Source organism: Poeciliopsis prolifica, unplaced genomic scaffold, assembly GCF_027474105.1.
Source record: "Poeciliopsis prolifica strain line A6 unplaced genomic scaffold, Auburn_PproV2 SCAFFOLD046, whole genome shotgun sequence".
Lineage (NCBI taxonomy): Eukaryota > Metazoa > Chordata > Actinopteri > Cyprinodontiformes > Poeciliidae > Poeciliopsis > Poeciliopsis prolifica.
The window spans coordinates 2,400,517-2,416,292 of NW_026562421.1; the positions used below are offsets into that span (position 1 = coordinate 2,400,517).

Below are 15,776 nucleotides of genomic sequence, written 5' to 3' on the forward strand. Positions count from 1 at the left end.
ACAAATGTGTAAAATGTTTATTTTGAGGGTTGAACAAAAGAAAAAAACAAAAAAAAACAATGTTGACATTTTTAATCAGGTCCAACATTTAATATTGGTGAAAAATGTGCTGCCGCTAATTTTCTTTCCAAGAAATACCCAACAAAAAGCTTTTTCAGCTCACTTTGACTTTGAAGATAACTGGTAAATTTAGTTATAGTACTTTATAATTATATCTAGTTTACATTCCCTTACTTTGCTCTTTATATGCAATAAATTAGTTCATTAAAGTTTTATATTTGCTTGAGTTTGGAATACGACTGTATTATTTGGCCTTTATTAATGAGTTGAAAGAAATATGTCTAACATTTATTTTTGGTGACTTGAGAAATCATTAACACCTCCATGGCTCATTTTGAATTTATAGATAAACAATAAATACGCCTGGTGTAAAAAGTTTTTACAAGGTGAATTAGTGAGATTCAGGTTGGTTAGTTTATATGTTTTAGCCAAAGACAAGCTAGTTTTTATTAGCTTCTATAATATGCTAATATTACAGAAGTTTTCATTATGCTAAGCTAACAATAATGGTGTTACTTTTAAATTTCCAGCAATTGAGAAATTTATATAAATTTTTTATTGTATTATTATGACCATATTTCTTGTTTAAATTATGTAATTTAGTATTGGTAAGATCAGAAATGACAGTAAAAAACAGCTAACATTAGTTGATCTTGTCCATTCTTTTTCTGATCTTTATGCTAAGCTAACGGTAGCTATCTCCTTTCTGTGGCAAAAACAATTAACAACAAATGGGTGTGTGGCTGTTTTGAAAGTTACACCAATTAAAAAAAAACATTAAAAATAAAGACTTTGTTGTCTTCCTAACTTCTTTTTACGTCTTTTTTTGAAACAGGTCTAATAGTTAGCATTGCTGACAGACGAGAAACTGCTGCCAAAGGTTAAATCCTCAAAAAAACATTTCCTTGGCTGATTTTAAGTTTTGTAGATAGATATAAATATTTAGTTGTTTTTTTTTTCTTAAAAATGCATCATTTCAAGTTGATATTAATGGGGGGGTTTCTACTGGCTCCAACGTTTAGTATTGGAGATGTATGAAAAACACCTAATAAAACAAAGTAATTGTTCTTCGTCTATTGGTAAAAACACTTCAGAAGAAATAACTCCACAGCTCATTTTGTAAGTTATAAACATCAACTTAAGATATTTTATTTTAGGAATTGCATGGATTTAGTTTGTTTTTTTTAGTTTATTTTTATTTAGTTTTCTAGTTTTCATGCTAAACTAATGCTAACAACTGTAGCATTGTAGTGGCCAGAGTTTGGAACATATATATGAAATAGTTTTTAAAATTGTGGAATATATATATATATATATATATATATATATATATATATATATATATATATATATATATATATATATATATATATATATATATATATATATATATATATATATATATATATATATATATATTGTAGATATCTTGACATTATTCTCATTTGTACTGTGCCCTGATAAAAGAAGTTAAATTATTATACAAAAGCAGCTAACTTTATTCTATCAAAGGACAAAAATACCTCTGAGATGCATCATCATTAACAACTAACAACTGTGGTAATTTGAAATATTTTTGAAGGGGCATCAGTGATATCTGTACAATAAATCTGATATATTTCAGAAAGATCAAAACTTTTACCAGTCTTAAACAATTTCCTCCTAGGAAACAAAACCCATACTAAAAAAAAAAACAAAACCCGTACTAAAAAAAATCTTTCCGTAGCATTTTATCTGGCAGTTTCCAGCAGAGCAGCACTTTTCAGAACATATTTATTTATATGCAGTGATTTTATGAGCTGGAAACTCAAAGAAATGGAAGAGTTGGTTATGCTCACCGTTTTAACCAGGTCTTTGTTTTAATGTGGAAATGATGCATGCCTCCCAAAAACTAAAACTAAAATAAATCATAAATAAATGAGATCTTGCATGCACAAAAGCTGCAAGTTTCAGAAATGAAGAATTAACAAAGGCCTTTACTACCAGAAAATGTGCTGTCATTGAATTCATACTATGGAATGTTTTCATATTTCTTTGTGTACTCAGGTAAGTAATAGTGTTTTCTATATAGATTCATTATATTTTCCTGCAGTCATAAAACATTACAGAAAAGTTAAAGCATCACACAAATACACAGACATTTAACACAACAAGAGGGCATTCACTACATGTATTTCTTTTTTAAATACCAGTAGGCAAAGTAGCCCATCCCACCCAGAGAGCCCATGAGAAACGAGGCCCCGAAGAAAGATGGCGGCTTCTTTTTTACCATTCGGAAGGCGTTGGGTAGGACTGCTGACAGGAGAGTCGTGTGGATGTCGCCCAACACCTTTCGAAAAGCGTAGCGTTTTTGGACACGCACGAAAAAGGACTGCAGGTTGGGCCGGCTGCCGTCCTCCCAGTATTTCCTAGAAAGTCCCAAGAACTTGAGCCTGTGCAACAAGGCTCCAAGGCAGATATCAGCTAGCGTAAATTCAGGTCCACAAAGCCACAACTCACACTTCTGACCTGTGAGGTAAAACAGCAACAATAAGATCAACAGTTTTAGGTTGTTGTTTCTTTTTTTTGTTGTTTCATTTTGAGTTATCACTTGAAAACTACCTTGATATTCTAGTTTTCTTTTCTCAAGTTCAGCCTCCACTTGGTCCAGAACCATGGCTAACTCCCCCAGGATTTTCTTCAAGTAGTTCACATTGTCATGGTCCAAGATTTTCGCCTGGAAATCATTAATTAGAATTAATTAGTATGTTTTAAAATGTTTATAGAATCACTTTAGTCAGCATAAAGCTCTATTTTGTGCACACACACAAAACATACACAAATTGTCCACATTTAATTAACTACTGTATATATAAGACTGATACATTTCAGTACAAGTCTTTTATGAATTAACCATATCTGTGATTTTTTTCTCAAATGATTATAAAGATATTTTACTTAGAGCAGGACCAAATTTGGTTCAAATCTAATTTGTAGTAGTAGTGAGATTATTAAAATACTGCAAAAACATAAAATCTTGACTACTAAATATACTAAATATTGTACTGCAAAAAAAAACATTAACTCCCAAACACCTTTTATATACTTTTAGATATTGGAGCTTTTTTTAAGTCAGTAATTCTTTAATCCTGATGAAAAACACTTGTTAATCTGGTAGATTATTCACTTATGAAGTGAAAAATATGTTGTTGTAAATTATTACTTTTTCATCAATATTAAGGAATTATTGACTTAAAACAAACGGCTATATTTTTGCTGAAAAGTTACTTCTAAGTTAGTTTGTCTTGTTTCAAACGTAGGAAAATATTTATACTAACATAAACTTGGTAAGTTAACTGAAGAAGACTTGGTTTGTTACAAACTCACCATTAGCTTTTTCTGCTTGGACAAATGAGGTTCTGTCAGCTGAGGTTCTTCATGGTCCAGTTTCATCAGCTCAGTCGCAGCGTTAGCCAAGTGTCCTGAAGTTACACACGTCAAGTGTTTTTGCATTATTTAATTGAATACAGGAGAAAATTTATCAAGTGGTAATATATAATATCATTTAAGGTATTTTAATCATGATAAATAATCAGTGGAGATATTTGTTCTTATCCATTTGGATGAAAATAAGGCCCCCTTTCAAATATTCAGTTAATATTTAGTTCTTTATTTTAAAAAAAATAAAGTAACTAACCCATAAATACATTCTATTTTCTACTAGACTAAATAAGTTATTTAGGGTTCCATATTTATGTTTCTATCTGAATTTTGACATTTTCATGTAAATTTGTCTAGTTCCACATTATTTTGCCTAAAACCATCTCAGTGCTGCCCCCTTTGGTCAAATGGTGCCTAAGCAGTTAAATTCTCCTACAGCTTTGTCAAATTCTAGCAAATTTAATTGTACTTTTTTATATATAAAAAAGTCACTTTGGGGTTTGGAAAGTCGCTAAATATAGCCACAATGTATATAAGTAAGCAACAGTGCTTCTTTCGTCCTACTCTGTCCGCTCATCCCCACACCTGGCCACGCCCCGGTGTTTCTAGGCTCCGCCCATTTCGGGCATTACACTTCAAAATACTTTTATGTCTGAAAAAGAACTGGGTCGCAATAAACATAAATCTTGTTATACTTATTTAACAAAAGAAACAATATTAATCATAAAAATATTTTATTTTTTTTTTGGCGCTTTTCTAAAAACGTAGACACTTTACAAGAATCAAGCAAAATTACAAACAGAGCAGCTAAATAATTAACCAACCTGAAACTGCAAGTTACTCAACAGGTTGTTGATAGGTAACCAAAGTTTGTTATTGATTTATTGTCCAGCCATAGCCATAACTAAAACAGCTTTAATTCATTAAAAGCTGCTTTGAAGTATCTTTAAAACTCTACAACCCAAACTTTCTCCTTTCCTCCTGTAAGAACCACAGAGTAATGCAGATTCATGCCTGGCGTCACTTACTACGTATTTCTGCGGTGGCGTACTTTGGGATCATAGAGTCGGTGGTGAGCTCTGGATGGAGGATGCAGCCGTGCGTGTAAGCATCCATGGGCAGGCCGTCCAGCAGGTGGCGGTACTGCTGCACGCGGTCGTAGAGAGGCGAGTCCGGGTCAGGAATCAGCTGAGCCACCGCCTCTGTTGGAAGGAGACAGAAACGCAACAGGAAGGTAGCATTTCTCACGTTCAATGGATCCAAAAACAAATCGAGAGATTTTCCAAAACTCCTAAGCAACTGTCTGCAAAATTACCAAAATGTCTCTGCTGGACAGAGAAAACAATTCTTACGAACTGCTAAAACGGAACAAAAAAGAAATTTAGCCCTGGAATGGTTAAATGAATTAATTTTGTTTCTCCACTATTAGCATTAGCATTGACCACCTTCACAGTTTTAACAATTATGAAAAAACAACTATATATTTTTATAAAACATACATACTACAACTTTAAAGTTTGGAGACATATCCTGTTGTTTGAAGAAGCAAAAACTGAAATGTTTCATTTTAATCAAATTTTGATGAAAGGTTGGAGAGCTTAAGCCGGAGAACACCATGAACCTGTGAGGAGCGACAGTGATCTGCAGCTGAAATGCAGCATTGACCATTAATGACTGAACAGCAGCGTTGCTTATCACAGCCAGCCGCTTTCAGGGACAGCATCTCTGACCCAACAGAAACGATCAGACAACTTCTTTCAGCCGCTGGAGAAGCTCCCAAAAGGGGGAGCAGAGCTGCGCTTGGCAACGCACCAGAATGCTGAGTAATCGGTCTGTAGATGTGCAGACCATGCAGTGATCCTGAAGGCCTGCTTCTGCATTGTCATGCAAATGTAGCAACAATAGAACAAAGAACTTCACAACTGTTTTATACACAAGATAGAAGAGGCTAAACTTTAGTTTTTGTTTTTTTCCATTTGGCTAAAATGTTTTCGGAGCCTCAGCAGCTGCATTTTCATCGACTCCATCATTTGATGATATAAAACATAATAAAAAAAGACTGTCGAAAACCAAGTTAACATGACTACTAATTTATTGGATGACATAACAAAAGTAAGAGAGGAGGTGTAAAAATAAGTTCAGACTTCTACCCACTTCTTTGAACGTGTAAATATGCTTTACTACTGTCCTTTTCTTTTCTATGCTTTTTGATTTAAGTTTATTTTGTTTGAATATAACCTACTTTATTTTATTCTTACACTACGTTCAATAAAGAAAAATCAAATCAACAACCGGATGTTGCCACTGATGTAAATGACGAAAAAGACAACAGGAAGTTGTAGGAAGGAGATGCGCTTTTTTTTTTATTATTTATTCACGTGTGATTTTAATTGTGTTTCTTATTTAATGGAAACACCACAACTGCAAAATTGTGTTTTTTTTTATATCAACAAAGTTTTGCATACATTTGTAACGTAAATGCAGCTGCTGTTTCAGCAGCGCTACAGTCTATCCTGTAGTAGTTTTGCGTTCTGCTAGCAAGCACTGCTATTACCTTGTCATGTTACACATTTTTATACAAGTTGTAAATTCAAACAAAACATGAACAAATTTTAATATATTCAACTGATATGGAGGAAAAAACATTAAATCAACTTTTCTTCTAATATGTCATATACTATATACTCTATTCCACTCCTGTGATAACCGGCAAAGAGTTAAGAATAAAATAAAATAAATAGAATATTAATCCCACAGTGGAGAAATTTGCTTGTTACAGCAACACAGTAAGAAAATTTACCCAATTAAATGTAAAAATATGTGACAATAATATAAACGGTATATTAATAAAGTACCTACATACAAAGTAAAATAAACATTAAATAGAAGCCTGAAGAACTGAGAAAGTGAATTTCATCAAATCTGGTTATAATATTTTGCTTTTTGATATGTTTTAGTCTACTTCCTGTTGTCAGACATGTTTTGTTTCATGAGTTTATTACCACAGTTCTAGTTTGAGAAGCATTTTTTGCTTCTCAAAATCACAATCTGAAAACTACTTTTTCTATTTTATCACGTTATTTTTGTCTTGTTAAATTTTGTTAGACGATCTGAAACTTTTAAAGGTGATTAGAAGGATAAAAACTGAAGAAAGATGTAAGCAGGGAAATTCTTCACACAGCACTGTATGTGCAACGTAGTTTAAACGATAAAAGAGATTATATATTTATTTTCTCTGAGGCACCTGAGACCAGCTGCAGCTCTCATTAGGCTTCTGAATGCAGAGAAAAAACACGCTGCAAGTCATAAATCCCAGACTGAATTCTGGGTAAAAGCTTGTCCAGCAGGATGTCTGGTTTTACAGCATTAAGGGTTGTTTTTAATGCTTTATAAGTTACATAAAGACATCCCATGTCTCTGGTTGTGCTGTAAATGCTGGGGTTATGCAGAATTTGTTTAAAATGTAGGAGTGTGGAGGGGAAAGAGCTTTCAGCTGCTGCGTTTTGTTTCAGAGGAAGCAGAAAGTCTGGTCATCTGCTGCTTTCAATAGAGACCATTCGTGTTATGTAACATCTCAGCTGAGAAAACTAAAGCAACACTGGAGTTACTGTGTAACACTATAACACAAACTCCTGTATGTTTTGTTGCAGTGGCATCCAAAATGGTAAAGAATAGTAAATGCCCCTGTCTTCTGTATAAGTAGCTGTTGTTGCTTTTCACCTTCAGTATTTGTTAATTTTCGTCTCAATATCTACTAACAGCTTCAAGATACAAAAGTTAATCTTCCATATTCGATTCCTCCCTGGAAAACATTCCAGTTTTTTTTTCTAATCTAATGATCCAGGATGGTTTTGGTGACATTGGACCAAAGACGCAGCAGTGACTTCATACTGACACTCCATATAAGGACGACAGGCGGCCTTGAAATGTCTTCTAGTCGTCCCTGTTAGTCCAAATGAACAATGTATGAACAGAACCAGCAGCTGCACAAACTTCCTGCTGTTTTACTGAAGGTTTTTCAGCTTCTGGAAATCCTTTGATTAAAAAAAAAAAAAAGCAACAGCAACAAATGCATAGTCATTACTCCTTCTAATGCAAATTATGAGATGTTTAGCTTTTATTAATAATAAATTGCTTCTCCTGTTGAGTTAATGTCAAAGTTGTCTAGCACGTACTTTAATATACATATTACTTAAATCAATATTTGAATAAACACTTCCAGATATGCATATGTTTGTTTTTTTAATGTTTAGCTTAAATTTAACCGATATGCAGGGTTTTTATAGTTATTATTGCTGGATCACAAACTGTCATATTTTGAATTGCTCTCTTGGAAAAACTGTTTCCATGATTTTGGCAGAAAGAGTATTAGTTCAAGATAAATGGTGCAGAATATTATGTTTTTGCTGTTCTTAACTGCGTCATATCATAAATGTTTTACTTTGAATCCCTAATCTAACAGAGTCTATTGGACTATAAGTGTGAAAACACATGTCGGGCCTAGTTACGATCCCTGTGCCATACCTCCCACAAAGTTTTTCTCCATGTAGTCTATAATCTGGTTGTAGTCGCTGATGATGGTGTCTCCGTGGAGGAAGACGGGAACCTCCTCCCCCAGATTCAGTCTCATGAACCAGGGCTCTTTGTGCTCCTGCAGCGGCAAACTCACATCCCTCTCATCACACACCAGATTCTTCTCATGGATCACGAGACGTACCTGAAATTACACAGACATTCGTGGCTTAGCTCCAAACAAACAGGATGTCAGCTCACAACATACGGGCGCTTGTTTGTTTCAGACACACTGCAATGTAACATCATGCACCAAAAAAAGGTTTCAATTCAGAAAAAAACAGCGAGGGAAAAGGAAGTAGATCAGTTATGCTAGCTTGACTTTGAAAACGTTAATATAGATGTGCTGTGGAATTTGGTGTCTTTCAGTTCAGTTTACAAAAATTTTAAAAAGTCCAATTTTACAGATCATCAGGTCTTTAAATTAACTGATCAACCACTGCTCTGTTAGCTTAGCAAACAGCAGCAGTAGCTCATTTATCACAGTAATCACTTATTAATAATCACAAAATAAACATCTAGCCTGATATTGTAACACTCTAATGGACTGAATGTTCTGTTTTCATTTGCGTGAGAATTGTTTGAGTGTTTTTTGGAGCACAATATGCTAGTGGAGCTGTTATCAGTCAGTTGCTATGGCAACGTGCGTGTAGCAAAGCCGACACAGAGAGCAAGAAAAGTTCAGAACATGAACGGTTTTCAGTTATTCTTCAACCGTTTTTCTCCATTATTTTCCCCTTTGCTGCACTAAAATATTAATACCTTCATCTCCAGGTTTCACTTTGCTTCTTTGCAGCAGCGCGGCTATGGATGATAAGTAAAACAAAATCATCTCTTGCCCTCTAGCATTGCGTGCATTCATGAAATTTCCAGATGTAAAAAATAGCATGACTATTAATTTTAAAACATTCAGCTTGCAGTACAGGTGATTTAGTCTTATTTAATCTCTGTTGAAATGTTTTCACGTTAAATGAATTTACTGATTTGGTCAGTTGGAATGAATGCAGTCAGTGCTGTTTGATTAAAAGAGAAATCTCGATGAGCAGTGGATTTAATCCAGGATTTATAAGTTCTTCAATGTCAAGTTCCTGTTTTATACCGCTAAGGTGTCCCATAAGGATGCCCACAAATAACACGGTTACTGTTGCAGGAAGAGTTTGTTATGTAATGATAGATTAGTCACTCTCTGCTAATGATGCCAAGATGTTCAGATGCTTGGAAGGCAAAATACGAGCTCTGGCTCCTTGTTGTGCAGCGAGAGGTAGCACTGTTTCTGGTGAAAAAGTGCAATGTGTCAGACTTTCTTAATCAATTTGTTTTTATTTTATTTATTTTTATTAAAACAGATTGGGAACAAATTAATAATATTCCTGATTTACTCAAACCTACTATGAAAGAAGACGTTTTAACATCATAGCATCTAGATCCTAAATGAATGAAACACAAGTTTGAAATAATTAATGAATAATTCTCAGCAGTGGTGTGTGTTTAAATCTTTCCTCAATAAATGAAACATAAAAAGAAGGAAAAAAACAATTTATCCATGATTTAGCAGTTAAACATGGTGGAACAGATTACAAACTGCTAACATATTCAGTTAAAACTGTAATATTCTGTTTAAATTGACTTTTCATCCTATTGCAATTGAAGAACTCTTTTTGACTATACATAGTACTAATATTAAACAAAACACTTCCAGTTATGCGTATAATATTGAAAACATTTAGTTTGGGCTCCTTAAGAGTAAATATAACAGACCTGCAGGAGTTTTTTCAGAGTTATTGTTGCTTTATTGTTGTTATAAAATGTCATATTTTGCAGTAAATAGAGTATTTTTAGTCCAGTTTTTATTGGAAATGTCTTAGTGCACTTGAAATAAGACAAAGCTGATTTACAAGTGATGTTTTAGCAAGATAGAGGAGTTTTTTAAAGAAAATAATTCCTTAAAATATAAAAGTAGTATCTCCTCTGGCATATTATTTCATCTTTGACAAAATATTATACTTATAAGAAGTGAAATAATCTGGAAGGGAAACTTTTAACTTTTTAAATCAATATTAAGAAATTATTGACTTAAAGCAATCTCCTGTATCTTACTGAAAATGTACTTATAAGGTATTTTTGTTTTATTTGAAGTTTACAAAAATATTTGCACCAGAATCTATGAAAGATACTTGGTTAGACTTTTATGTTTTGCAGTGTTTTAGGTGAAAAAACCTTCAAAAGCAGATTCATACATGAGACACAGATGGCTGACACAAATTATGAATTCTGAGAACATCTGTCCTTCTTTCCAGAAGTCTGCTTTTCAGATTTAAAAATCAGCTTCAGATTGACTCCTTTACAGCTTCACGGGCTGAACTGACGGAAGAAAATGATCTTCTGCAGAAATCTTTGTTTTAAAGCAACATTTTTAAGCGAGTGCAGATAGTTGGGTAAATCTGTGATCTGATGACTCTGCACTATAATATAAAAACAATGGAAAGTGAAGCAGCAAAAATTGCAGAACATATCTTTCCACCTGCATTGTCCTTTGACCCCTTCCACTCTAAAAAATAAAACCAGAAACTAACTTTTACATGATTGATCTGAGGGATCCTGGAATGTGAAACAGCTGAGTCTGACAGTCGTACTGCTGGAGATGTAAATCTCTGACCTGTAGGTCCTCATCGATCGATGCAGCTGCACGTAAATGTGCCGTTATCAAGCTGCATCCATCTCTGACATTTTCATATGTGTTGTGTATGCAGTAAGATGAAAATATGATATTAAATTTATATATTAAAGCACATGAAAAGAGATGGAAGCTTCACAAATGCAGAAAACACACTAAGAAAATAAAAATGATGAAATTATGAGAATAAAGTCATGATGTTATGAGGATAAAGTTGTATGAGAATAAATTACAACAATAGTCATATTACTTTATTCTCGTTATGATTTTAATTTGGTAATATTATAAATTTATTCTTATTATTTCAACTTTTTTTCTCATACGACTTAATTCTCATAACATTGTGACTTTATTCTTGTTAATATGATTTATTTTCAAAATATTATAACTTTTTTTGTCACATTATTTCAACTTTATTCTCCTACAACTTCATTATTGTAAAACAAGACTTTTCTGAAAATATTAAGATTTTATTCTCATCTTATTTCAACTTTTTCATTACCATAACTTTATGACTTTATTCTTGTTATTCTGATTTTATTCTCAAAATATTGTGATGGTTCTGTCACGTAATTTCAACTTTATTCTCGTAAAATTATGACTATTTTTATAATTTTGTGACTTTATTCCCATGATATTTAAAATTTGTTCTCGCAATACAACAGCTTTTTTCTTGTGATATTATAACTTCATTTTTTGTAAAACTAACTTTATTTTAGTATTTCAACTTTATTCTCATATTATTTCAACTTTATTTTGTAGATTATAACTTTTTCTGAACATACTATGATTTTATTCTGATCTTTTTTCATCTTTATTCTCATATGACTTAATTTCTGAAATATTACAACTTTATTCTCATAATTTTAATTATTTTTATTTTTTAGTATGGCCCTATGATACGCCACCATAAATAATACATCACATTTTTGTTTTTTAGGTGAACAACAAATCATTTTCACAGAGCCGCAGAAGACGCCGGTATGTGATGCTGTTGACACATGATCTGAGAGCCACTCTGGCTCCGAGATTGAAGCGATAATCATGACAGCAAGCTTTCTGTTGACCCTCCGCTGAGTGACGAGCGTTTCAATCAGCAGCTCAGATCGGAGTCGATCAGATCAGAGCCTGAGAATCTGCTGTCCGGCTGCAGAGCAGAGAAATACAAACTGTCCCACCAACTCAGGAGCTGGTGGGACAGAATCTGTTTGATCCACCAGTGAATAACAAGCAGTGACAATGAGTCCCATTAATTCTCATAACAACACAATTACAAGAAGCAGAAACATATAGCAATAAAAAAAACTCTGGTTAAAGGTTCTTAGGTGAAAAGGCAGAGTAAGCATTATGCATTATTAATCAATATTATTTCAGCACCTAAAACCTAATGATCCCATTTAGATGTCATTTTGTCCACATGCAGGCCAGAGATCTGAATGTGCTGTTCTTTGAGCAAAATTCCTTTTTATTTGACCATTACATCAACAATTGGTTCATCACGATCAATCCAATTTATCATTTCACCCCAAATGTGAATTATTTTATTCCATCTGCAAAACGATTTAATGCTTAATGGATTCAGTACATCACTGGAGTTATTTGGCGCAATCCAGATGTGCTGTTTTTTTCCCAAACTGGATTATTTTTGCTGCCACTAGTCTGCATGAAGAAAATAACCTGAGGTTTGATGTGATATGGTGTTGCCCTTCCCCCACCTGTTGCTATGAACTGCCACTCAAATGGCTCCAGGAACACACCTAAACATCTTCTTTTCCCTGTAAGAAAGTCAACTTTGGCTGTTTGGAAACTTTTTGGGTTGCTAAAAACATGAACAGTTATGGTGTGGAAATCGTTGAAAAACCACAAATCTCTCTTTATGATATGATGCAGTTAAGAACAGCAAAAACGTATAATATTCTGCACCATTTAAAAACAACAACTAATACTCTTTCTGCCAAAATCATGGAAATAGTTTTCCCAAGAGAGCAATTCAAATCAAGAAGCTTATTTTATTTTTTATCTAGCAACTATTCAACACCTTAAAAGCCCTAAACGGTTTGCATTTGTGATTGAATGGATCATTAGATTTATTCATTATCAAAGTAGTTGCTGGTTATTTTTAGGCCAGCAATAATCCCACATAAAGTACTGAAGGATGTTTGACATAAACGCATAATCCACGTGTGAAGATGAGGTTCTGACTGAGGACAGGAAGCCCAAAACGATGGAACAGAGGGTCCAACTTCACTAAAAGTGATGAGCAGATCTACATTTGGTTACATTGTAAAGTATCAGGATTCAAGAAGACTCAATCCCACAGTTATAATAATGAAGCATATTAATGGATCATCATTTCTCTTAACACTAAATTGATCATTTCACATTCAGATTAACTTTACTTTGGTAAATTCACAGCATTACAAAAACAAAAAAGAAAACAAAAGAAAATGTTATTTTGCTGGACCAGTTAATTCGGAACCATTATTGACGCTTTTAGATGATTTGAAAGCTACATTTCACACACACCAGTGTCTTCGCACACAAATATGACTCCAGTCTTCTTAAGATTTTAATACCCCAATGCACATTCTTGAGCCTTGTTTATTTTTCTGCTTTTATTAATGACAGTGCACCACTATGCTGATGATACTCTCCTTTATTCATAAGGCTTTGAATGGCTTTCCAGCTACTTACAGCCTGCACCACTGCTTGATATTAGTTCTGAAAGTGAATAAAACAGAATTAATTTTATTTTCTAGAAATCTCTCCCATATTTTGATTAATAGAGATTTTTATAAACTAGGCAGGAAACCTTATTAGTTCTACGAGTGCTCAGGTATTGGGATGGATGAAAGCTTGGCTTTCAAAGTGAATATTGAGCATTTGGTAAAGAAGCTAAATGCTAAACTGAGCCTGTATTTTTTAAAATAGCGAGTTTACTTTTGAAATGTCAAATTGCGTGTTTATAGAGTTGATGGAAACACATTTATTGTTCTCATTTTCACAAAATCAATTCAGATTCCTGTGGACAAACGTTTCCCCTGAAGGTAATGCAGCTGTATTTATACAATGAATAAATATTGCTTTATGTGTGATGTTGTTGAAAAGGCCAGTTTGGGAGGCTTCATGCTGTTGTCATTATGTTTGTTTTATGTGCAGCTGACTGGCTTAAATGCTGGTTTTAATGACACAGGCTCATTCCAGGAAGTTCACTAATAATTTATTATCTGTGGTGATCAAAAGGTGGGCTTGAATAAAGACAGAAACAGCACCATATGGTCTGCTTCGCAGGGAAAAGGCCTGGCTCTGCACAACACTTGCACCAACTAAAACAGAAAAACATTCTGCTATCATCATGCATGACAGATGACATGTTTGTGTCTGCTGCATGTCGAAGAAATGAACATCCCGCTGCGGCGGTACCGTGCTGCACAGGAGGAGGTAAACAAGCCCAGATGCAGACATGCCTCGGTCATATAGCAAACAGACAGCATGCACAGAGACATGAAGCCATCTCCATTTTCATTTTCTGCTCCAGGTCTTACCTTCTGTGAGGCGAAAGACTGCGTCCAGTGGTACAAAACCAGCCTGTCTTTGTTGAAGGGTTTGGACTCCGCCGTGGGCTCCTCGCTCTCCTCTCCGTCCGCCACTTTGCCGTCCTCATCCATGGCTGAGATGGGCCACCAGCTACAGTTGGTGGGGGTAACATGGTTGGAAGACGCCATGACAGAGCGTTTTGTGCGTGTGGAGGAGAGGAGCGGAGCGAGGAGGGACGGAGGGGCTGGATGCACGCAGAGGGAGGAGAGAAAGAGAGAGAGAGAAAAAAAGAGAGAGAGGTGGAGGTGGGAGAGGTGGGGGAGGGAGGATGTCAGCAGCTCGAGCGCAGCATCACCTGAGCACGCGGCGCCAGCATCAGTCAGCTCCGGTGCTGAAATCCGCCTCACCTCCCGCAAAAAACCCCGCACAGACTAATCCGTATGCAAACTGCCTCTGCGTAATAGCATGCTGCTGCTGCTGCTGACGATGAGGAGGATGATGATGCTGCTGCCGCACGCGGATAAATCAGAAGGACCGTATTACATCACGCAGTGAGGCACGCACAAACATGCGCGGTGGAGACCCGCGAAAGGAGCAGGCAGGGAAGGTCATGCGGCTCCTGTAAGGACGTGGAAAAATAAACACAGCGAAGCCTTTTCATGTTGAATCGGATGAACCAACAGCAGGAGAATCCACACGCTTCATCTCAGACTCTTATGTGTTTTTACTGGGATTTTAAATGAAATACGAGCTCAGTGACTGAGATGGAAGGAAAATGATGCACAGTTTGGAAATCAATCAGTCGAGTTAACAGCGCTTATCAGCAACATGTGACAATAAACATAATTCAGTTACATTGAAGGTTTGACTTCAAAATGAAATCAAGGAAATTACTTTGGTTTTAACTCAGAAATTAAAGTTGATTTAACATTGTTTTCAATTTCATCAATCGAGAGTTTTAACTTAATGCTTAAATTTAAACCAAATAATTATTTCACAATATAGAAAAAAAACTGCCCTCACAAAAAACTGCCCTCACCTCGTTAAAGAGACGTTTCTCTTATTTTCACTCACAATATGAAGTTAAAATAGCTGCTTATTTTACGTTAAAATAATTGAATTCTTGCTTCAAATGCATGAGCAGAATTTCTGATCCGATATTGAATTTTATTAAACATCTCAATGAATTCAGCTCAGAAACATTTAGTGTGAACAGGACATTATCCTTAAGCTTTGCTAACTGTCAGCTGCATTAAAATGAAGATTTTTCTTAGTCAGATGAATGTAACGCAATCTCAGGATACAAAAACATGCCGATAAGCATTCTGGGAAATAGTTCCCACTTCTGTCTTTTTCTTCCTTCAGTTTTTTAAGTGCTAACCTAAAAACTCTTCAACTCTTGACTGCTCTGAAGGCTCTGAAAGGTTTTGTTGTCTGTTTTAATTAATAATTTATAAGATATTACTGATAATTAGCTCCCTAAATGTCTTTGAATAGGCCTATATGTTAAAAC

At 34.7% G+C, this 15,776-nt stretch overlaps 1 protein-coding gene across 2 annotated transcripts; it reads right to left on the reverse strand.

The window, feature by feature from the left end:
• Positions 1–1,529: 1,529 nt before the first annotated feature.
• Positions 1,530–14,760, reverse strand: gdap1l1 (ganglioside induced differentiation associated protein 1-like 1). 2 transcript variants are annotated; one of them, XM_055056827.1, is made up of 7 exons: positions 14,619–14,760; positions 14,272–14,413; positions 8,005–8,197; positions 4,509–4,682; positions 3,427–3,521; positions 2,662–2,776; positions 1,530–2,568 (listed from the first exon to the last, which is right to left on the reverse strand). In XM_055056827.1, the coding sequence occupies exons 2-7, from the start codon at positions 14,392–14,394 to the stop codon at positions 2,225–2,227; spliced, it is 1,044 nt and encodes a 347-aa protein (XP_054912802.1). In that variant the 5' UTR covers positions 14,395–14,413; positions 14,619–14,760; the 3' UTR covers positions 1,530–2,224. The 2 variants fall into 2 exon arrangements, with proteins under 2 accessions (XP_054912802.1, XP_054912801.1); XM_055056826.1 differs by lacking the exon at positions 14,619–14,760 and having other exon boundaries at positions 14,272–14,584.
• Between the last annotated feature and the right edge of the window lie 1,016 nt (positions 14,761–15,776).